At 35.1% G+C, this 21261-nt stretch overlaps 3 protein-coding genes across 5 annotated transcripts; 1 reads left to right on the top strand and 2 right to left on the bottom strand.

Moving 5' to 3' along the window:
- Nucleotides 1–611: 611 nt before the first annotated feature.
- On the top strand, nt 612–3308 carry LOC109795990 (F-box/kelch-repeat protein At3g23880). Of its 3 annotated transcripts, XM_020355587.3 has the most exons (4): nt 612–740; nt 841–976; nt 1341–2596; nt 2957–3308. In XM_020355587.3, the coding sequence occupies exon 3, from the start codon at nt 1428–1430 to the stop codon at nt 2577–2579; it is 1152 nt and encodes a 383-aa protein (XP_020211176.1). In that variant the 5' UTR covers nt 612–740; nt 841–976; nt 1341–1427; the 3' UTR covers nt 2580–2596; nt 2957–3308. The 3 variants fall into 3 exon arrangements, with proteins under 3 accessions (XP_020211176.1, XP_020211189.1, XP_020211182.1); XM_020355600.3 differs by lacking the exon at nt 841–976 and having other exon boundaries at nt 621–740; XM_020355593.3 differs by lacking the exon at nt 612–740 and having other exon boundaries at nt 747–976.
- Nucleotides 3309–3517: 209 nt separating this feature from the next.
- Nucleotides 3518–5269, bottom strand: LOC109801274 (uncharacterized). Its single transcript, XM_020362338.3, has 2 exons — nt 4850–5269; nt 3518–4705 (listed from the first exon to the last, which is right to left on the bottom strand). The coding sequence occupies exons 1-2, from the start codon at nt 5010–5012 to the stop codon at nt 3801–3803; spliced, it is 1068 nt and encodes a 355-aa protein (XP_020217927.1). The 5' UTR covers nt 5013–5269; the 3' UTR covers nt 3518–3800.
- A 3519-nt stretch (nt 5270–8788) lies between these two features.
- On the bottom strand, nt 8789–18446 carry AUG5 (HAUS augmin-like complex subunit). The gene is made up of 10 exons (XM_083073105.1): nt 17705–18446; nt 16396–16938; nt 15961–16102; nt 15711–15884; nt 13257–13466; nt 12678–12863; nt 11371–11530; nt 10563–10758; nt 10243–10375; nt 8789–9586 (listed from the first exon to the last, which is right to left on the bottom strand). The coding sequence occupies exons 1-10, from the start codon at nt 18427–18429 to the stop codon at nt 9458–9460; spliced, it is 2598 nt and encodes an 865-aa protein (XP_082929231.1). The 5' UTR covers nt 18430–18446; the 3' UTR covers nt 8789–9457.
- Between the last annotated feature and the right edge of the window lie 2815 nt (nt 18447–21261).

Below are 21261 nucleotides of genomic sequence, written 5' to 3'. Positions count from 1 at the left end.
TCTGTATCCCATATGATATTGTTGGATACTTTATCGATATGTGTTGGTGAAGTATCATAACCCTTAAAAATATTATAAAAATTTTATTTAATTTTGATACTCTAAGATATTTTACCGATACTTATTGATGATACATATCGATAAAGTATCCAAATTTTTAAAAAATTATGAAATATCCATTACAGTTAAATAAGATATATAAATATGTTTAATGTAGAAACATAGAAATATTGTCTTTGATAAACCGTAAATAAAAAATTATCTTCTATATAGATAATTTTAAAAAAGAAATAAAATTAATAAAATTATTTTTATTTATAAATAACATAAAATAATTTATAATAAAATAATTTATAATTTATTTATTTTTAGTAATATATAATAAATATATTTTTAATTTGAATTTGTAAAATAATAATTATATATTAAATGTTTATGAATTTGATCAAAATTACGAATACATTTATTATATTACATAAATATTAATGCATACGATGACATAGTTTACATATAACGTATTCTATATATTTGAAAATCTTATCGCTGCATCCGGTACGTACACGCGTATCGTATCGGGCAGTGCATGATAGCACGCCACTATTTGAGGGGAAAATTATATGAAAATTGTAGAATTTCTCAAATTATATAACAGAAACACAGCGAGGTGGAGTATTAAGGTGTGGGCCACTCCGAACAAAGGGATCAAAACCGTTTCCCTCATTCAGGAACTCGTCTCCAAGGTTCTTTCTCTGCTTTTATCTAATTAAATGTTTCTTGTTTCAAGTTGAAGAATTGTGATGGTAATTTTGGGCATTGTTATTGTCATTGATTGTCCATAAGGGGTGAGAAGGGTCAGGAGGAGAGGGAGTTCAGGGTGATTGTGCCGTAGATACGAACAGTAGCAGCGGTTTGGCTGTCGGCAGGGAGGATAGGGAGTTTAGGGTTCCGGCGCCGGCAACCAAGGGTTTCTGGGGAGGTAATGCTACGGTGTGAATGATGCATTATAATAGTTCAAGACTCATCAATTGTGGTGCATGCTAGATCACTTATGATACTGGTTCACCTTAGAAGCCGTCTTATTTTATATCTATTTATGTTACCTTAAATTATGTAGTTTAACTGGTATCGTCATTGTAATTTTTATGAATAAAAAAAACATGTATCATTATAATATGAACATTGGTTTGATTTGATTTGGGTCAATTTTGGAGATGCATGTTAAAATTTGAACCGAATCAATCAATTTGACCAAAATAACGTCTAAACAAATCTAAAAAATATTGTTTTGTAGGTTGTCGGCTGTAGGTTAATTATTTATTTATTGGTTTGTATTTAAACAGGCCCAATTGCATCTTTTGCTGTAGCAACATAACCACTGGATGTAAGTTCTTAGTTGGAGAAGCTCTTCTGTCTTTGTTTATGAGAGCATGGAAGGAAGGATCATGAATAACCCCACTCTCCCGCCCGAGCTGATCAGAGAAATTCTTCTGAGACTGCCAGTGAGATCTGTTTTACGTTGTAAGTGTGTTTGTAAGTCATGGCTTTCTCTGATTTCTGATCCCCAATTCAGCATTTCCCATTATGACCTAGCTGCCAATCCCTCTCATCGAATTCTTCTCAGAGCAAATTATCTTTATGCTGAATCCATTGATGTAGACGCACCGTTTCACTCAGATTCTTCTGCGGTGTATTTGCTTTTGCCCCCACTATCACCCCCACACAATCCTTGCCATTATGATGCCTTTCAATTTGATCCTGATATTTGGGGTTCATGTAGAGGCTTTATACTTTTATACTACCGCAGATGCAGATGCGCTGAAATCATTTTATGGAATCCGTCAATAGGCGTCCATAAACGATTGCCAAATGTTAAACATTATTATATAACCAATGGTTATCTACGTGGTTTAGGGTATGACCCATCAACAAATGACTATTTGGTAGTTTGTATTAGATTGTTGCGTGATGAAACCACAATCCTGATTTGCTCCACCAAAACTTATTCGTGGAACATAGCATACGGTGATGTTTTATACCGTGTTCGAGATAATAAATTCAGAGCTGGGTCACTCGTCAATGGGGCTCTTCATTGGTTGGTTTTTTCCAGGTATAAAAAGGTTCCTGTCATTCTTGCCTTTGATCTGATACAGAGGAGATTATCAGAGATTCCCCTGATAGATCATTTAACTTCGAAGAAATATGAAGTTTATTGTTTAAGGGCAATGGGGGAATTTCTCAGTGTGTCTTGCTCAGTTGAAGGCTGTGCAGAGGATGAAATTTGGGTGATGAAAGAATATAAAGTGCAGTCATCTTGGACAAAGTACATGGTTATACCTACTTATGAGACACAGTGCAATCGCTTTTCTCCCATATGTTTCACCAAAGATGGTAGAATTTTGGGATCAAATATCGGAGGAAGACTAGAGAAACTTAATGACAAAGGAAAGGTGCTTGAGATATTCACATATGGTGGATATGAAAAATTATACTGTGTTAATCTACAGTCTGCTATGTATAGAGAAAGTCTACTGTCGATCCCTAATGTCATTAGAGAAACATGTGAAGATGATCAACCGTAACAGACAAGAAAAATCAGGTTATACACTGTTCGTCCCTTTCATATATTTTCGACACTCCCCATCCTTGCTGATAATACATCTTTTTATATTTTTAAAATTAAATGATACATGAGACTGCATGCGAAGCCGAGGAACGGTGGTGTTATTGGATTCAATTTACTTTGCATAGATATAATATTGGATATCTTGATTAATCACAAACCATGATAGTCAAAGACAATTTGAGTGGAAAATTATACAAGAAAAACAACTAATGCTTAGAGTAAAACAATTAGGATTTCCGTGTGATTTTACAATATCACTGTTTTACTGCTAAGTTCTTTAGTGAATGTCCAATTAATATTCTGTCATTTACAATAAGTTCATGTTTCCTGCAGGCCACAAAATATACAAGAATATACAGTTACCTTGATGTTTTTCCTTCAAATTGTTAAACTGCCAGCAGAAAGCATAGCGCTTGGAAGAGAATGTCGTATGTATATGATATTAAATAATCTTGTTAGTGCAGAACTAGTGTCTATTTTATTGGTGATTTCAGATGAGTTGTAGTATCAACAGACTTTACATTTTAACCATTTTTCAAGGTAGGAGTTAGCAAATCCTAGTTGGTGTACATACTATTTAGTGCCTATATTTTTTTTTCTTCCTGTTAATGTTATTATGTTTGCAGTTTGTTTCTCTAAGGATATTTCAAATACTTTTGAGATTCAAACCCTTTTTATTTGATTACTTTCCTTGCCCCATAACCAATAATAACCCCATTACCATACATGTTATCGTATGGCGTGTGTTTTTATGAATAACTTTTCAGATTTCATTTCAAAGCCGTACAATGTTTAGTGAGAGATTTTTTTTTACCGAATCTAGGGGCGCTTTTGGACATATATTCGTTTTTTCATTCACGTTAACCTGGCTTTAAATTACATCTCAATTCACAGTTCAGTATCATAATCAAAAGTGCCATTTCTGCAACAACTCAAGGATTTACACAAATATAACAATTGACAAATTGAATCTCTAATATGACCACATCCTTAAATTATTACTAATAATACATGAATCACGTATCAATTTTTTCAGCAGTAGTCACTATATGGGTGCATATTCACCATGCTAATTTTTCTATTCATATCATAACCATATTACAATTTCCATCAAGAAAGTAAGATCTTCATTTGGATGGAATTATTAGTGAATTGTGCATGGATAGCTACTATTTAGTTAAGGAGAAGCATTCTTTGAAGAAGTGGAGGGTGTGTCAGGACTGCTGGGTGGAGGGAATAGTGGAGGGAAAGGAAAGGGAAAAGCTGGTGGTGATGATGATGGAGTTGAACCCGGTTCTGTTGGGAAAGGAAACAGTGGTGGTGATGTTCCTGATGAGGGAGGCTGGAATGGGTTAGGAACAAGTGGTGATGGGCCTGGTGGCTGTAATGGGTTAGGAATTACAGGAGGTGGCTGAAGAGGGTTGGGGACTAAGGGTGGTGGTTGAAATGGGTTGGGGACAATGGGTGGTGGAAACAATGGGTTGGGAGGAAATATGAGGTTATTAGGGTCGGCTATTTTCTGCTCTGAAGGTTGAACATTTGGGGACTCATTAGTAATTCCTGCGGGGACTGGTGGTGACCATGGTATTCCTGGAAGGTTTAGAAGAGGAGGGAGGGGTGGCAACAATGGTGGTAGGGTTGGTAATCCAGGAAGGGGAGGAAGAAGACCACCAGGTGTGTTTGGATCTTGAAGTGGTGGAGGAAATGATGGATCTATTTTTGGAGGAAATAAACTTTTCACATCATCAAGGCCCTTGATATTTTCAGTGCTGGGTTTCTGGTTACAAAGATTTGGCTGTTTTAGAGGCTTGAATGAGAAAAAACCAGCTGAGAATATGTGTAGTCCTTGCTTTCTGGATTTGAGGCGTAGTGATGAAGAAGTTGCTGCTGAGGCCACTGCACAATAAGGCTCACTGCTACTTATTAATTTCACAGTGCATCCCTTGATTCTTTTCACATGTTTACTCACTGAGAAAGGTAACTGCACCTTGAACTCACCATGCTCATCTGTCTTCACTTCTTTCCTGAACCTTGGCTTTGAGCTCCCATAACCATCTTTGCATTCTACAGCTACTGATGCACCTGCACTCAAGAATGTAGAAAAATATTAGATGACATACCTTCAGCTTCGAAATCTATACAATGCCTTAAGTGTCAGCTGATTTAGCAGGTAGAGATATGAAATTGAACCCTTTCATATATATGGCAAGCAGTGGAAGAATGTACCTGAAATGTAGTGGCTGCCCATGGAGAAATCCTGTTGGAAACATGTGTCACAGTAAACAGTGCCAACCACAACAGCAGAAGGAGGCATCTTGTCATGGCTAGACTCAGATTGAATAGCACCAAATGTGAGACTGAGAAACAGTAGCACAAGGAACCAAGACATTCTCTTAGAAATTCTTGTCTGAGTTAAGGCTATAGTTGGTGATTCTGCTTCCAAATAAATAAAGAGGGTCTATATCTTGTACACTATTCAATATGTTTATACCTCTTTATTTTACTTCCTTTTCTTTTCTCTCGGTGTCTTTGATAAAGTGAATCATACACAATAAATTTTTACAGCCTGACAAACAAGGCTATTTATGTCGATCATGCAAAAACCAGTCAACTGTAAACTAAATTGCAGTAATTGTAGGCTTGTTTTCCCATCACCAAACAGTTAGGACAGAAGGTAATTTGGTGGGTGGAAAGGTTAGATAAAGAGAAGCTCTTAACTACTGCTTTATTGAATTGGATGTTTGTTTCTCTGTTTTTGTTGGTATGAAAGATAATAGTAATAATAAAAAAATATATAATAAAAAAAGGTATGGGGGACCCTGTTGGTTCACGAGATAAAGAAAGTAGCCACATAATCTGTGAGCATGCTAGACATGACCCTGCTGGATTCACATTGAGAGCTAGCACAAACTGTGAGCACCTTGTGATGCAGATATGCATGTGAGTATTTTACTATTATAATAAATTGTCTTGGGAGATTATAGTGATGAGTTATGTAGCAGACTTGGGAGATAAGCATGTTCGATAAATCATAGAGAGAAAGTTAGATTGTTGCTGAAATGACATTTGTTCTTCTCACATCAAATTAGAAGTTAAAACAACAAATATTTTCAGCTGAATATAAACGATGATATTTTTCGTACATCATTTTTTTCACAATCTGTTTTGTTTACTCAAATATTATGATATCTTTTTCCTAACTATTTGATAAATCGATGAGCACAACTTTACGTATTTGTTGAATTACCTTCGCTTATTTGTTTTTAAACTGACGTTGATGTTTGTGTTTCCTAACAGTTGATATTCATGTATTTGAGCATAAATAAATTCTGAAAAGAAAAGGAAGCTTAAATATGTTTTTGTCCTTCAAATTTAGAATAAATTTATTTTTAATCTCTTAAATTTAAAATAACTGTTTTTAGTTTTGTAATTTTCAAAAATCTTGTTATAATTCTTATGTTATTAATAATACATCTGAAAATGTCAAATTAAGTCAGTTATATATCATGAGTTTAATTTAATGTCATATTTTTACTATCAAAGACATCCATAAATAGATTTAATGTGAAAGAATTTGATTAATTTTCTAATAAAATTTGAGTATAAGGATTAAATTTTTTTTTGTTGGGAAATTACAGAGACTAACAATATTTTTTAAAAGTAGATTTTAAATTTGAAAAATTAAAAATAAATTTATCTTAAATTTAACGGTTAAAAATATATTTAAAACAAAAAAATAAATTATTCTTGTTATTTTCTCACTTAGCAATATTACATACTTATGAAATTTTCTCACTTAGCAATGTTACATACTTCTGAAATTTTATATAACTAAAATTCTTTAAATATAAATTCTAATACGGATTCCCAATGATTGGTGTAAAGAAAAGATTGTTCCATTAATGTGATTGATGAAGAAGTCTCATATCATGACTTCCACTGCATATACTAAATACCGCTACATTTACCGTAATCACGTGATTGACACCCATATCACTTTCTATATACATTGTAATTATAGCTCACAGTAATGCCAATACTTAGAGATTAACTAACATCTAATACCCAACTTTAACTTTATTTAAAACAAATTTTTTATCTAAACTTTCACGTAGTTTAAAGGTCTGAAACTCTAAATCCTTGATCTTCATAAATAGCTCTGTCAATCAAGTCATCATGTGTAAAGTTTTTAAATTAAAATGCACGAGGATCAAAATGCTAGTGTTTTACGGGTATTTTATGTTTAAGCAACAGTTTTTAATAATAATAATAATAATAATGGAGTTAGCTAACATAATATGAAGAATGTCTTTAATTTAAGCTCTAAGATATGGTAGCTTATGAATAAAAAATCATTTTTACACTTTCAAAAAAAAAAAATCAGTAAATTATATTCAGAAAAAGATTCAATAAAAGATGTTTGAAATTTTATTATGAGTAAAAATATAGCGAATTGCTTATAGCTTACTTAGAGCATCTCTAATGGAGTTGCTTATAAGCAACTTCCTGTGCCATATCACTGCCACATCAGTTCTGGCCTACTTTATAGGTTGCTTAAATTTTAGCGGGCAACTTATAAAGTGAGCCAGAACTAATGTGGCAGTGATGTGACACAGAAAGTTGCTTATAAGCAACCCCATTACAGATGCTCTTTAAATATGATATATCAACGTAAGGCTCAATAAAATAAAATAACATCACATTGTAGATGTTATAGGTTTAAACTCGTGGGTAATATTCTTACTTTTTTTTAATGAACATAATGTATCAAATTAGAAAATAAGTTTCAACTAATGTCTAACGAAATCAACTAGTTCTCTCACAACATAGTAAACTAAAGTTTGAATTCTTGCTGAAAAAAATATCTACATTTATTGTTTAACCGTATCTCAAATAAGGATAATATGAAAAAAAAAAAAAAGTAAGTCAATTTATGTAATTATTTAATGTTTAAATATTCTATCATTAAAAAACTAATTAATAAGTAACTAGTAATTTAATTATTTGAATTTTGTTCTTTAGCTTCCAAATGCTTCATTATTGCCATCTAAACGGAACTACGTTATTTTGGAATACTTCTGATCCTACCACCATTATCTGAAATTCCTTTTGAAATCCACTTCTCTAGTTTCGTCTTTTTATCTCTCGCTTGTTTTCATCTTCCTTTTATCGGTACTTAGTAATTTCATCTTCCCAGAAATTTGAAATAAGAAATATAATCACATCAAATCATTTACTTGATATAATTAATGACTATTTTTGTATATATATAAAAAGTTGTTGTAGCATTCATTTTCTCGCTTAAAATGGAATTACAAATAGTATTTCAATGCAACATATTTGTTACGAGTAATATGTAATATTGGATATCATTATTACAGGTAATTTAAATTATTTTTGTCTTGTTTGTCGATGTTTAAGGAATTATTATTATAATCTTAACAAGTATTGCAGTCAAACCAAATCCCAGGTATTTTCTCAACTATAAATTCATTCCAAGAATTATTTTCCCATGCATGAATGTTTAAATTTATACATTACGATATAATATAATATTCCTTTTTTTGTGAGAGAAAAAATGACAGAACTAGATGGCACCTCCACAAAATTACTGCATAGGCCTAGTCCACAAGCAGTTTTACTCATCTAAGCTATTCAATTAGCAAGTGGACGCTACCTACTAATTAACTAACATAGTAATACTCAATTCAAAAGATTACTCAACTATTGCTTCGTGTTGGATTAATAACCTGAAGAAACATTAGGTCAGACATCAAATTAACTATGGGACCCACAAACTTTAAAACATGACCAATTCAAATAGTGACGACAACTGAAAATTAGGGACTTCGTTAAATATAGCATAATTACTTAGTCTAAAAAGCTCTTGTGCTTCTTCAAGGTAGTTCTATAAGAAATTATAAGCTTGGAGATATGTGATTTGAAGATGCTCTTTATGTTCTCTCTTGGACAGATTAGATCTGACAATTTTCTTTAGGAAGTTAGATTAATAAGACATTATCATTTTAACAAATATCTACCAAAATTGTAAATTTTGGATATCGGTTTTAGAATGATTTTATTATAGTATAGTGAACAAATAACCTGGCAAGGTGATCAACAGAAGATAGAGAATTCAACATAGCTTCCAAAATTGATACGCAGTTTGAAATCTAAAGAAATTTGAAGTTTTTCTTAGCACTAGAAATCTCATTATATCATTGAATCTGTACCACTTAAGTTTCGTGGGCCATTACACCTTGTGATTTTCAAAGAAAATAAAATGTATTACTACACTAGCATCCCCTCAGCGAATCCATTCAACTTGACCTTTTTCCTTGACGGTTCTAATTGTATACCCCAGATCAAACCAGATTTCAGTAAATGAAGCTGAAATGTCGTCAACTTCAATTTCCTGCCAGACAAAAAATCAAATTACAAAGCTCTACAATCATAAGGTTCAATGCCATTAATCACATCCAATTAAAATGAACAATCCACCCCACTACCTAAAAGTAAAATCTAAAATTACACACATTTCACGCTTTTGAAGAGAAAGTGGATGGTAGAGGATCTGTAAAGTATAAACATGTTACTCTTTGTTCTAAAGGTCTTCGTCTATCAATAGACAACAGCTGCCATATTTCCATCCCAAAACACGGTTTATCAGAGAGGGCGCACTCCCAGATAACATCACTGCTTAAAGTACCCACTGCGCACAGCATCTCCAGGCAGCAGAATATGTAGTCTTTGACGTTGACAGCTAAGCGGGAAATGTTTAGACAAATAAGACTACACAAAATTTTGCTCACTCCTCGTGCGTTAAAATTGTAATCACAATAGCTCCTTGTCATAAAATGCAAGAAGCTGCTTCACATGATTATGCCAGGCAGTTACATTTTGCCCATCCACTGTTACCCAGTCAACCACTGTCGATGCTGGTTGCTCCCACCATTCATCAAGCTGCAGAAGAGGTTACAATTTAATAATAAATAAAAATAAAAGTAAAAATCTTATAGGAACGTGAAAAAACCTACCAACTAGAAGAAATATCAAATTAAACAACTTTCATGATTATTTGCTGTTTCAGCAATATGTGAATTAGACATTGAGCTTAAGTTGCATCTGAACTAAACACACAAGACTAGACATGTTACAAAACGGGGGTGTGAAGAAGAGTAAGCATCATATGGAAAAAATTGCATCTAAAACTCATTCCTGAATTCCGGATATTATATTTGGTTTGGATTGAGAAAGAAAAAAAAAAAAAAAAGAGAAAGAAAATGAATAAAAAAATTGAATAAATATTAAGGTTGTTTGGTATAAAAAGAAATATAAAGTGACGAGAAAGAAATGCTTAGTATTCTGTTGTATTAGTTTATCAATTCGCAATCTATCAAATGGAATAAAGAGTGTATCTCTTCTCTCGGCACTTGAGTTGAGGGAGGAGTTTTGATGTGTTCCCCATGTGAATTGTTTCTTTCTCATCTGTTTCTATGTTGTTCCAAACTAAGGAAAATACATTTATAATTGGGTTTTCTTTCTTGGCTTTTTTTTTTTCTTTACAATTTTCCTTGCAACAAACAAAGCATCATGGTAATAATAACAATGTAACTCACCAATCCCCTGACATATTTGCAATCTTCCAAGCTCTGCTGAGCATTCAAAACAGCAGTCTTAAGTTCAGGCAACCATTTTTCCATGGTAGTTTTCTCCTGTTCAGCAGCCAAATTCAAAGAAAAACTTGTAGTCCTGCATCATTATATCAAACATTCAAATTTCAAAAAAGAAGAAAAGGTTTTCAACAAATTCAGATTGTCTCTGAAAAAGAAGGAAAAATGAATTAACTACATCTTTCTCTTGCCAATATATAAATTTGAATCTACTAGAAATATTACCACGAATGCACATTGGATTCAGGAGTTAGATACATATTTACCTTTCATATTCTTGTTGAACAAAGTCGGCATGGTTCAACAAGGCATTGCCACTTTGAAGAAGATCCCGTCTAATATAGACAAGATTAATAGCCTTTAATAAATCTTCCAACACACTAGCTTCAGAACCACGAAGTTTCAAACAGAACTCCAGGGACTCCAGCACAGATGCTAGACCAGCATCTGAACCCTCCAAGCCTGTCCATTTTACAGGAAAAACATTTAATATACAATGATAGCTTTTAGGCCCCATAAAGCATTCCACACACAAAAAAGCCATATACTCTTCAAAATTCAAATTGCGAGTTAATGAAATAATAAGATGTAGTAAATACATTTATGTGAGACAACAAAAGATCAAATCTATTTTTATGATTGTTTTGAAAGTTTGACACCATTTTATTATGCCATTTCAAATACTATAATATCAATTATCAATTATATTAATACATTGGCAGGCATACCCAGATATTTCATTCAGAACGACATTTTTACTACAAAAATAATTGGTTTTTAATGTATTCTATCAACTAACTAAATTATGTTTATCTTGTTTAGATTTAGAAAAAAAGAGTTTAAAGTAAATTATTTGTCCCAACAAAATAAAAACACAAGAATATAGCCATACTCCTGTCAAAGGGGGAACGGAAGACTACAAGAGTTGTAGTTTCTATTTACAAAGGCCATTGGCTATTCGTTTGTGCTATAGCAATTACTTAAGTGACATTTTACAATGACAATCTATTAATCCGTCTATGGGTACACCAGGAAAAAAGCCTATCAGCAAATCACAAACAATAATACACTCACCAGAAGGATACTGAAGTGCAGCTGAAATGCGACATATTGACGGAATTGCTGATGGATCCCGAGCACCAGCTCTTGCAGTCAAAATAGCTGCACTTATTTCTGCATTTGCAACTGCTTCCTGGCCAGGTGGTCCACTAGCACCCATGGCCTCAAGCAATGCCTGAACCAGAATTGAAGACAAAATAAGCTGAAGCACATCTCAACATACATCGACAATTAAAATATTTAAAGAAAATTTCTGAAACCATTTAAGTTCACTGACAAATACTGGTTTAGAATTAGCAAAAGCAGACAGTCCTTATTGCAGAAAGAATGTCCTTACCAATATCAACATGATACATGGCCAGAGATCACAAATGTACAATAGAAATGAATCTCCTCAATACACTGCAGGTATTCAAGAGACCTGGACTTTAGGTACCAATTCCCAGTATAAAACTAAAGATTGATCTCTACACTGATATTCAAGAGACCTTGCCATTTCTACATCTCTAACTAACTAACTAACTAGTTTAATTGGGATCTGCTAACATTCATTTTTCTTAAAAGATTTTAAGATTAGTCACAGATTTAAGTTGCACTTTGCATCACCCAAACCCTATTCAAATAATCTATCAACCCCAAATGAGAGAGATGATAAGTTTATTTAAATGGGATTCAGAGCATCCCAATACAAAGAACCAGTTGGCTAACCAAGTGGAATGGGTCTGCCTTGTTACTTTGGAGCAGCAGTTTCTAATTATTCATTACAAAGTTTCTGGTAAAAGCAAGGAGGCTGAAAATCAGTGGCAAAGTGCAGTTTATACAGTTCCAAGGTGTATTTGGTTGGAGTGCAATGCGCATATCTTTCAGGAAATATCTTCCCCCCAAACTCTCTATAAGGTAGTATTTATAACTAGGACTTGTGTCTGCTTCAACACAAGTTTCCATTTTGCATATGCATGGGAGGTTGAGCAAGCTTGCTTCGTTTTTAGTTTTTTATTAATCAATCCATGTTCCTTGATGATATCTTAACTTTTCCTTCCCCAACCCACAAATTACACTTCTTTTATATAAATAAATGCTTTCAATCCAACAAAAAAGAGTGGAATGTGTGGAACACTAGACACTGAATCTGATCAAGTTTATATTTAAATAAACTCAGAACCTTTGACACCCAAAAGCTAGAAAAAAGAAGATTCAAAAGTAGACCATGTATTATACTGACATGCTACATGAAAACCCAAAATTCAGGACATTATTTCAATTCTAACATATTTTATACTGAACAAACATGTGAACAAGTTGTCTCTTGGAGCATTATAAACCTGTGGAGAAGAAGGAAGCATGTAGAGACTATTATCTGGACTTCGATAGAACGTAGACACTTCTTTCTCAATGAGATCCTTTGCGCTATTTGAAGCCTCAGCAACGGCAGCACATGCTGGAATTATAGTGCTTGAAGCATATTCCCTCGCAGTTAATGGTTGCTGACTCCAAAATGAAGCAGCATCCTGCATTAAGTAAAAGATACAAAAATTAAAAATAAGAAAAACAACAAAAACTAAGATCAAAGAACTGATTAAAAATACAAGAACAAAGATGTGTTCAAATCAATTTTGTAACCTATGGGAAATGAATAGCATCAAGGCCCAGTAGGAGCAATATATATAAACCTTGAACAAATAATCACTGACTCAGTAATCAATGCACATAACATATCACAATAAATGCATCGATAAGCCCACACAAACAAATCTTTTAATGGATAAATCAAGTTTAAAATCAGTGAATATTCTAAAGATTCAAACAGGGTATCACCATTCACAAGGATAAGCTGTAGATATACCAGTATACCACAGTTGAGCTTCACTAATACAGGAAGTACATAAATATTCAAACATTACCATATTTGCTTTAAGGAGTGCTGTATATATGGTCTCAAGTTCTGATCTACGAGCATCAAACTCTTCAATCTTTTTCCATTTCTTTTTCAGAGAATCTTCAGCTTCTTTCCTCTCAGCACACAACTTATTCAAGCGTTGTATTTCAGACATCAAGGTATTTAAGCTTGCCTTCAAACCAGCAACTTCTCTTTCCTTGGCCCAAACATCTAACTGAACACATGGAAAAAAATATGCAGAATAGAAGTCAAAATGTTTATGTGAAAAATATTTCTAGCATTAAGAAATGGATAAAATTGAAAGGGCCAAAAAGTTTTATCCTTTTTTCTTCCAACTTTTAAGTTGTAAAAATCCTAAATAAAAATGGAAAAACTAAAAAGGGGAACCGAAATAATTTAGTTGAAATAGAAAGCAAAGATACCTCAAAGATAAATTCTTTATTCCCCCAAATTAAATGCTGATATAAAAAAAATATTTCCGCGATTAAACATGTTTGGATGTCCCTAATTTAGACATAGTAACAACAATAATAAATCTTAGATACACAAGTGTTTCTAATCCCCAGGTTTTCTAAATTTGATTTTAATGGGAACATCAAAGTTCAGACTTCAGAATCTTCCCCAGTGAAGAAAATAAAATGTGTTACTTTATAACAACACTAGAATACTAAGTCAGTTTCATGGATGTTGGACTCGAGGCTCAAGGGATGAACACACAGAATTTATTTGAATAATGCTGAAATAGTAGGCCAGATTACAAGTACAGATACAACATCACAGGGTTTCTCCCTGACAAGTTGTCTCCTGTATGTATAACTAACACAAAAAAATATACTGTCTAAATTCATCCACAGTAATAGAACCCTTAAAAGTTAAAACCACCCTACAATAACTACCCAGTACCCACACAATAAAATATAACTGTAATACATAACTGTCTAATACTCTCCATCAATGCTGACATATTTTTCCTAAATGGCCTTGGATTGTTTGACCAATGAATGGACTACATTAAAATAATTAGATGTGAAGAGACCAGAGATAATTTGTCACAAAAACAAATCTTTAGTACTTTTGTTTCTTTTCTCTGAAACAAAATTTCTCCTTTTGCCAAAAAAAAAATGCCATATAAACTAATCAATCAAGTACAACGTATGTTAAGCATTAACAGCTAAACAATATACATCATATAACATATACATGTAATCTTTACGAAAGACTGCCTAACAAAATTTTAACAAAAAGAAAATAACAATCTGCAAGGAACCCAAAAAGAGAGAATAATGATTAACCAGTCACCCAACTAACTCAGCTACCCAGTATCCACTAAACACCAATCCATTTGGTATTCTTTATTTCTACAAGGGTATCCGGGCTTTGCTGATTCTGTCAGGGCCTAGGCCTGCCACAATCTTGAAGTATTTGATTTGTAAGTTGTAAGTTGTAACACTCAATAAAGAAAATTTGCAGTGGTTTAAGCATTAATTCTTCCTATCATAATTCATAAGTTATGCTGCCAAAACAATATCCATCAATACTCCAGGCTCAACGTTTCTAATTTCTCTAATGACCTGTCAATGAGTGAAAATTCTTCCCACCATACATGTTGGTAATCTAACTACTGGTTATTTATTGGAAGAAAGCTTGCAAGCAGTGATTTAAAACCCGGATCGAACCGGCCGGTCGGACCGGGAACCGGTGGTCCAGCCGGTTCGAATCTTAAGTTGGATCGGTTATGCAGTCGACCCGTTTCAAACCGGATTGAACCGGTCAATTTTCCGATTCAACCGGTGGGTCAAACCGGTTTAACCACTTTTTTTTTTTTTTAAGGGACCATAAACCACAAAAAATAATAATGAAAATTGAATCTCTTAATGGAAGAACAAAGAGTCTTATTAAATATAACAATAACTACTTGTTCTAATGTATTTGTTTGTAATATATACAACTTAAATAACTTTTATAGTATATTATTAATTTTAAATTATATATTTAATAATATAATATCTATGTAGATATTACATATATTATTTTGTGATATCAATTGCAAGCATATTATATATGTACATATTATTTATATTTTTAGTTTGTATTAATATACAGTTTAACATGTAATTTTTTTATGTATTTTTTTACAAAATAAAAATAAAAATAATTTTAAATAAAATAGAAAAATTGAAATTTAAAATAAGATATGAATTTATTAAAATTTATAAGTATAAAATATATTTAATATGAATATTTTTTAATAAAAATTGAGTCATATGGTTCAACTAGTGACTCACCGGTTCAACCTTTGACCCACTGACCCAGTACCTTAACCGGTTCGATGACCGGTCCGGTTTTTAAAACTATGCTTGCAAGTGATAGTATCATGAACAAAAGTGAAACAAATTCAAAAAATATATAACTCACTTAAAAAAGAACCTAATGCACTGTAAATTTTTCATAATAATACCTCAAGTTGCCTAAGACTTCCAACATTTTGGGATGTGCTTCCAATACCAATTGACCGTGAAGAAACATCAGTGCCTCCATGCAGACGTTTCACAAGTTTTTCACACATGTCCCTTGCTTCTGCAGCCTTGTTAAGTGCATCTTCAGTAGCCAAAAATTGTTGAACATGAGCTTTCTGATAACAGATACAGCACTAGTTCAATAACTCCTTTTATTACAACAAAATATGTAGTTTAAGGATGAACAAAGACCTGTCTATCAAGAAGCTGGTTTTGACTCCCTCCTGGAGGCACATCAACCCCAATCTTTCCATTGCCATAAAGTTGATACTGTAGAGGAGAGCTCCCATCAGATGTTGAAACATCCATAACTATGTTATTTTCATATTTGTACCTGATTGAAGAATGCAAGTTCAGATTATAACAGCAACAACATATTTAATACCTTCATTAATAAAAAGAAACTAATACAGCTACTTCATACAGACTATTGATCCTGGTTGGGAGGGTAACTAAATCAATGTATGCATCTTTGGCATGCTTTGCCAATATAACATTTGTGACAGAATTCTGGAAAGTTATAGTAACAATAGTTAATGATAGAAGGTTCAAATTTCAAATGTGGTCAGAGGCATCAAGAAGAGCACCAACAGAACATGAAAAACAAAATTATGTATATTATGATACCTTAAGGTCTCTGCATCCGCTCTAACATCAATTTTCTCTATTTCTCTGGAGATTAGACTTTTCAGCCGCAAAGTATATGCTGTCATTGCCTGAAGCAATTGGGGAGGACTCTTTAGGCAATTTATAATAACAGTTCTAACCTCATCAGGAATTTGCCCATCAAAGTCAAACCCCAAGTTTGCTGTTTCTGCCTGAGGATTTAAATGAATGCCACTTCCTTCATAAGCAGGAAAAGAACTCCGTATTTTTTCAACCATGTGATCTACAAGAGATTCACAAGCCTTTCTAATATTCTTTTCCCTCGTGGTTTCAATGAGAACAACATCATCTGCAGATTTACTGCCCTTAACAGTAGAATAAACAGCTTCCTTCTCACTTTTGGCACTAAAACTATTGGCCATTTCAACAGAAGAATCCACACCTGATCTTTGCGAATCCATTGCTTGGTTTACATAGTAACAGAGACGTTTATGATATTCAGCAAATATTTTGGCAGCCTCATCACACTGTCTATCATAGGCCTCCAACATCACTTGCTTATGCCTGCACAATGGGTAAAGACGTGAACTCGTCATTTCTTTTCCCCTCTTTCAAAAATATTATTGGTACAGAGACAAAAGCACATAAAATGATATAATAATCTCGGAAACACTATACTAACAACATCTCATTTTCATCTTATTTTCTTCTCTCTCTCTTATCCATCACATCACTAATCACCTTTAACATATTCTCTTTCTTTCCTTTTTTTCCTTTCTATCTCTTCCACTTGTACACCCAAAATAGAGTGTGTTTTTATCAAAACTCTTAAACTTCTGCAATATAAAACAAAGAGCTATACTTGCTCTTCTATCTCATTTCCACCCCCCATTTTCTCTTATCTGTCTCTTCAACTCTCATCATATCATTTATCACTTTCTCTTTCTTTATTTATTTTTCCTTTAAATCTCTCGCTCCCTTCCACCTATGCATCACAACATTCATCATTTTCCCGAAACAAATCATTTTCTACATTACATTAGCATTTTTCATTCATATTATGTGACCTAGAGAACAAGAAATATGAAAAATCCACTACAACCAACCAGAATGAAAATAGTAAATAGTATATTATGCACAAGCAAAGGAATTTTACACTTCCATTCGAACATAAATTGTCATGTATAATAAGTTTGTTAAGTCTTCTGACTGGTTGTTGACAATGTAAGATTATTTACACCGAGAAGCCATAGAAACTAAACTCGAAAGAAAATTACTAACAACATATATACATTGTGAAAATTTTAGGGCAAAATTGAGAAAGCGAAACCTGTAATTGGCTCGTTCATCGAGCATTCTCTTCCTCTCAGCCTCTTCTCTGGAAACCTCGAGCATCCTCGCCCTCAAATCCTTCCTCTGCCTCCTCACCATGTTTCTCAGCCTCTCCACCTCCTTCGCCGCCAAATCCCGCTCCTGCAACGCCGCCTCCCTCGTCGTCGTCTCGGAACCCTCGCCGGCGAGCGCCCTATCTTTCTTCCTCGCGCCGCTCTTCCCCCTCGCCTCCTCCTTCGCGGGGCCGCCGTCACCGCCGCCGCCGCCGTGCACGGTGATGTTCCGGCGGATGTTCCGCACGGTCTTCTCGGACTTGGCGCGCGTGACGAGGAAGTTCCAGACCGGAATCATGTTGCCGCGGCAAATCCGGCGGATGGAGTCGACGGACGGGAGGTGCGACTTGCCGGCAGCGTAGGTGCCGAGCGGACGGTAGCCCATCTCCTTGTGCAGCCATTCCAGAATGGCCTCCGGCGACGAGGGAGACGGCGATGGCGCTGCGGTCTGCATGACTAGGACGCAGAGTGAGGCGATGGCATCGGGTGAGTCAGCGAGTCTTGACTCGTTCGAGTTGGCGGTGTTTGTTAGGGTTGGATCTGAGAATTTGGAGTGGTGGAGTTGTGTTGTGCTCTTCACACTCTCTCTGTTGCGTTCTCTTTTATTTTTTTCAGTGTCAAATTTTAAAAACGAATACTGATGGTGGTCAGGTGACGACGAAGCTCTCATTAAGGTTTTCGCCTTTCGGATTTTGAAATGCTTGTTTATACTCGACGTATTTTTAAATTTTAATAAATTTTATAAATAATAATAATAAAATAAAATATTTTTATTTATATTATTGATGAATATTTTTGTGAGATCCTTCTCGGCATTTCTTTTCCTTCCCTCTCAACAAACCAAAACTTCATTTTTCCTCTCTCAAGCTTCTTTGGTCTCATTTTATTCTCTTTTCTCTTTCCCAAGCTGAAGTTGTTAGCTAAGGTGGTACACATCTCCTGGAGCTTGTTGAGGAGCGGAACTTTCTTTTCTCCTTCTCCATTTTCTCTCTTTTTCTTGTTTCCGGAACTCAGAATCGTCTAACCGAAGTAAGGAAAGCTAGGATTTCTTGCCGGTTGTTTGATTTAGTGAGCTAGGACTCACGGATTTGCTGAAATTTCAAAGACCTTGAGCTGTTTTGGATGAAAACTTGTTTTGGGGTTTTCGGGGTTTTTGGGTGAAAATTTGGGATTTTCATGTTTTGATGGTTGCATGTGGGTAAAGCTGGGATTTTTTGGGTTATTTGATGAAAATGTGACATTTTGGCTGGTTTGCATGTGCTTGGGAAGTTGATTTTGTGTAGGTTTTGAAGAAATTTTTGAAGTTGGAGGGTTCCTGATTGAGAGCACGCCGGGCGCAGTTCTTGGCGCCGGGCGCGTGACCATCAGAGGACTCCATTGGTCGAGCACGCCGGGCGTAAGATTGTGCGCGCCGGGCAAGCTTGAGGATGGATGTCCCTGGATGGCTCACGCCGGGCGTGGTTGGATCACGTTGGGCGCGCTATCAGTTAGTGATCCACTCTTTTGTGTTTCTGGTGTGGCGCCGGAAGTGACTATGTCTCGCCAGACATGGAGACTCCTTGGGAGTCTCTACCAGAGGTGGCGCCGGGCGCAACTGATATTGTGCTGGACGTGAGACCTTGGGGAGGTCTCTGTCTACCCTGCGCTGAGTGCGGGTTTGGCACGCCGGGCGTGTGAGATCTTTTGAGGTCTCTGTCTCCTAGCACGTCGGGCGCTATGGGAATTGCGCCGGGCGCGTTTGAGCCCTGGTGCTCTCTGGTTGGACCACGTCGGGCGCAACTATGAGCACGCCAGGCGCGGAGATGATAATTGATGTTATGCTAATATGTGTTGGATGATGCTGATAGATGTGGAGAAATGCTAACAAATGTTGTTTTATGCTAAGCTGAGCTGTTATTGACGAATATTGTTGAACTGAATAATAATATTGTTGTGTTGTGAACTATTAATGCTGAATTATGATGTATAAGTTGTGCTATATGTTGTTATTGTTGTATGCTGATATTGCTGATTTGTTGTGCTGTTGTATGCTGATATAAATTATTGTAGGGCGTAAAGCTAAGCTGTTGTAGGTCGTAAGACTGAGCTGTTGTAAGCCATAAGGCTGAGCTGTTGTAGGCCGTAAGGCTGAGCTGTTGATCACTAAAACTGGAGGATATGTTTTTCGAAATTGTTCATCCTATTGTGTGGATTGAGGTAGCTATGGTTAGGGATGACAACTATACCCGTACCCGCGGGTAATACTCGAACCCGTCCCAATTTTGACGGGGAATACCCGGTTTGACCGGGTACGGGTACGGGTAAAACCCGATATATTAAATCGGGTACGGGTACGGGTACAAATATGTACTTACCCGCCCATACCCGTACCCGTTCCCGTTCCCATTTTTAATTTAATACCCACTTTCAATTTAATTATATTAAAAAATATTAATATTTTTTTATGTGTGATTATTTATTATAGTATGAGATAGATAAATAATTTAATTATAATTATAATATAATAAAAAAATAATTTAAAAATATCATTTAAAAAAATAAAAATAAAAAATAAAAAAATTAACGGGTACGGGTACGGGTATACCCGATACCCGACGGGGATGAGGATGGGGATGAAAATCCCATACCCGACGGGTACGGGGACGGGGACGGGGACGGGTTTGGGTTTGACTTGCGGGGACGGGGACGGGTATCATAAAACCCATACCCGCCCCGCCGCATTGCCATCCCTAGCTATGGTGCTCTTAGAGCCCAATTTTTTGAAAACCCTCCCTGGAAAGCTAACCCTTGGAGTGGTAACTTTGTTGTTCTCCTCTAAGTTCTTAGTAGTCCCGTGTGTGGGCAAGGTCGAGGAACACGTGTATAAAGCGACCATGGTATAGGGGCCAGGTCGAGCTATACCGATTACAAGCAACCAATTCTAGCTAATATGCGTGACGACACATTGTTTGTTTACTGCTGTTTATGCTGTATATGTGATGAGTTGTATGCTAATGATGTATTGATAGTTGTAGCTGTTTACCATTCATGTATTTATATATATGTATGTTGATTCTTTTCACTAGCTTACCCTTTGTTGTTTCCATGTGGTTTGGATTGCGATAATCATACATTGTATGGGAGCAGAGCAGAGTTAGGTTGGTGTCTAGAGGCAGGCCTGCAGTTGACAGATGGAATTTGGCTTTTGTTGTTTTTGGCCACTAGTTGGCTATTTTGGATGTACTTTGTATACTGAGCCCCAGGCTAAACATTGTGTATATATTTATTTTTATATATACATGTTCTTTTCTGTGGGGTGCTGTGTGTTGTGCTGTGTGTGGCGGCCAGGCGGGTCGTTACACTTTTATTATATGAAATAGTAGAAAATAAATAGTTCTTAAAAACAAAATTATATAAGTAACTTTTAAAATATTAAAAATTTATGGATGAGAGAGTAAGGACTAAATTTTTTGAAATTATTTGTATAATTTTATTATTTTAAGAATTATATATGAGAAGTAAT

This window comes from Cajanus cajan, chromosome 4 (genome assembly GCF_000230855.2).
Source record: "Cajanus cajan strain Asha chromosome 4, NIPB_CcT2T_4, whole genome shotgun sequence".
NCBI classification, from domain to species: domain Eukaryota; kingdom Viridiplantae; phylum Streptophyta; class Magnoliopsida; order Fabales; family Fabaceae; genus Cajanus; species Cajanus cajan.
Note: the sequence above shows the minus strand (reverse complement) of the source record. Positions and strands in the feature narration are given on the sequence as shown.